At 46.7% G+C, this 2,169-nt stretch overlaps 1 protein-coding gene across 1 annotated transcript in view; it reads left to right on the top strand.

Annotated features, from left to right (window-relative positions):
• Positions 1–1,016: 1,016 nt before the first annotated feature.
• The window catches only part of LOC119354942 (dynamin-related protein 3A-like), a 12,645-nt gene continuing 11,492 nt past the window's right edge, over positions 1,017–2,169 (top strand). Inside the window, exon 1 of the mRNA XM_037621710.1 lies at positions 1,017–1,432. Within this exon, the coding sequence (XP_037477607.1) occupies positions 1,076–1,432 (357 nt within the window). The 5' untranslated portion in view covers positions 1,017–1,075. The remainder of the gene's footprint in view (positions 1,433–2,169) is intronic.

Here is a 2,169-nt window from a genome sequence, read left to right as displayed (position 1 = left end):
TTATGGTTTCAGAGGCGCCTTAAAATTGCAACATAAGTATTATGGACCATTTCTCATTGTACATAAGATTGGCAAGCCTGCTTACAAACTTCAGTTTCCTGAGCATGTGAAAATTCATCCAGTTCCCATGTTAGTCAGTTGAAAAAGCATATTGGTTCAAAATCCATACCTAGTCCATGGTACTGCCCAATAAAGGTTCTTCAGGTCAGACAAGTTTCTAGGCATAACATGCCGGTGACACAATAGTTGATACAATGACGAAATTTATCTTCTGATGAGGCCACCTGGGAGGATGCCGATTTTATTAAGTATACTTTTCCGGAGTTTTTGAAAGTGACAACCCAAGCTTGGTGTAATGCAGCACAAGCGCCATAAGGACACGTCGAATCTTACAAGGAGGCAATGTCATGACTGACTGTTGGTGGTTCAGTTAACACTTTCAGTCTTCACTAAAAAAGGTGCAGTGTTTCAGACAATATCGCTTCAGCAACAACGGACGACGACGATGGCTCCTGCGTCTACAACGCGTCTCCACCTTCCGATGTCACCGTTGCCACTATAGCGTTTCACTTTCTTTACCACTAGTTGTCATTACTCTGCTTATAACCAGCCGGACTGTGGCCCGAAAGTTCATGTTGATTTCCCCAATTGCCAACTATGGGTTAGAACCCTAGACAATACAACTCCTCTTATAGCAACAATACATCTCAGATCCGAGCTAGATCATGATTTCCTTCATACAATTTTCCAAATAGATCGATAAAACCACTTGGGCCTGGCACGGACGAAACGACGTGATCCGCCGGGTGATTAGAAGAGTTTTCTTATACATATACAGATGGAAACTCCTTTTCTCCATAAATTCCATCGAAAAAATGTTGTTTTGTTTTCGCTTGTATGGGAAACTTTGTAAACTTTCGTTTTCATTTCCATTTTGTCAATTTTCGTTCTGTTTTGATGCTGCAGGTACCTCACACAATACGCACATCCACACAAAACCCCAGCGAAGAAAAAGAAGGAAAAGAGCCCCAAAGCGTACCCTCTAGTCTCCCAAAACCCAACACTGTCGGCGGCGATGGCTGACTCGGCAGCGGCTGCTGCTGCGGCGGCGGCGCAACCGGCGACAGTGGGGCAAGCCGTGATCCCGCTCGTCAATAGGCTGCAAGACATCATGGCGCGGCTGGATGGTGAAGCCGCCGCCGGCGTGGAGCTGCCACAGGTGGCGGCGATCGGCGGGCAGAGCAGCGGCAAGTCGAGTGTGCTGGAGGCGCTCGTCGGCCGCGACTTCCTCCCGAGGGGCCCCGAAATCTGCACGCGCCGCCCCCTCGTGCTCCAGCTCGTGCGCCACTCGGCCCCCGAGGAGTGGGGCGAGTTCCTCCACGCCCCCGGCCGCCGATTCGACGATTTCGAACACATCAAGCGCGAGATCCAGGTCAGTTTCTCTGGAATTACTGCAGCTTTGCTTTGCTGCGTGCGGGTGACATGTTTGCTGTTGCTGGGGGCTTGAAACGAGTGCCTCGGCCTCACAGATTGATGTAGCTTCGCTTGTTTTCCGAGTGTATGCAATATGTTTGCTGTAATGCTGGCTACCCAAAAATTGTGCGTCAGCCTTGGTGACGGCTGTAGCTTTGCTTGTTCGCTTCTTGTACTCTATAGGCATTTTTGTTTTGCTGATTCCATGACTTAAATAAAGGATTTAGTTCGTAAGAGTACCACTACAACTATTCATAATTTGCATTTTTTGTAGTTTGCGGACGGAGCAACAATTGTGCTGACATGCTGTGTTACTTCTGCACTAGCATCCGCCGATAGTACTGGCTAGAATTTTATCAGTTAATGTCCATCTTCACACTAGTTTTTCTTGTCGAAAATAACTGTTGCTTAAACTTTGCAGCAGATATTGTGAATCATGCACTTTTAACATTACTATGGACCTTCCAGTCAGTCTCGTGCACACAATTATTTCTTTATGGTGGTACAATCATCATCAGGACAAAGTTTGAAGATAGTTCTGTTCTTGTTAGCCTATTGGTGCTTGTTAGCCTTGCTCAAATGCCGAAGCCAGTTGGACACTAACATGCGGGAGGATCATACATGATAAATATACTTACATTCAGAAAGGTTGCCTTAATGGAACACTCCGAGAGTTTGTAATTGCTTTCTCATGTG

This window comes from Triticum dicoccoides, chromosome 2A (assembly GCF_002162155.2).
Source record: "Triticum dicoccoides isolate Atlit2015 ecotype Zavitan chromosome 2A, WEW_v2.0, whole genome shotgun sequence".
NCBI classification, from domain to species: domain Eukaryota; kingdom Viridiplantae; phylum Streptophyta; class Magnoliopsida; order Poales; family Poaceae; genus Triticum; species Triticum dicoccoides.
Note: the sequence above shows the minus strand (reverse complement) of the source record. Positions and strands in the feature narration are given on the sequence as shown.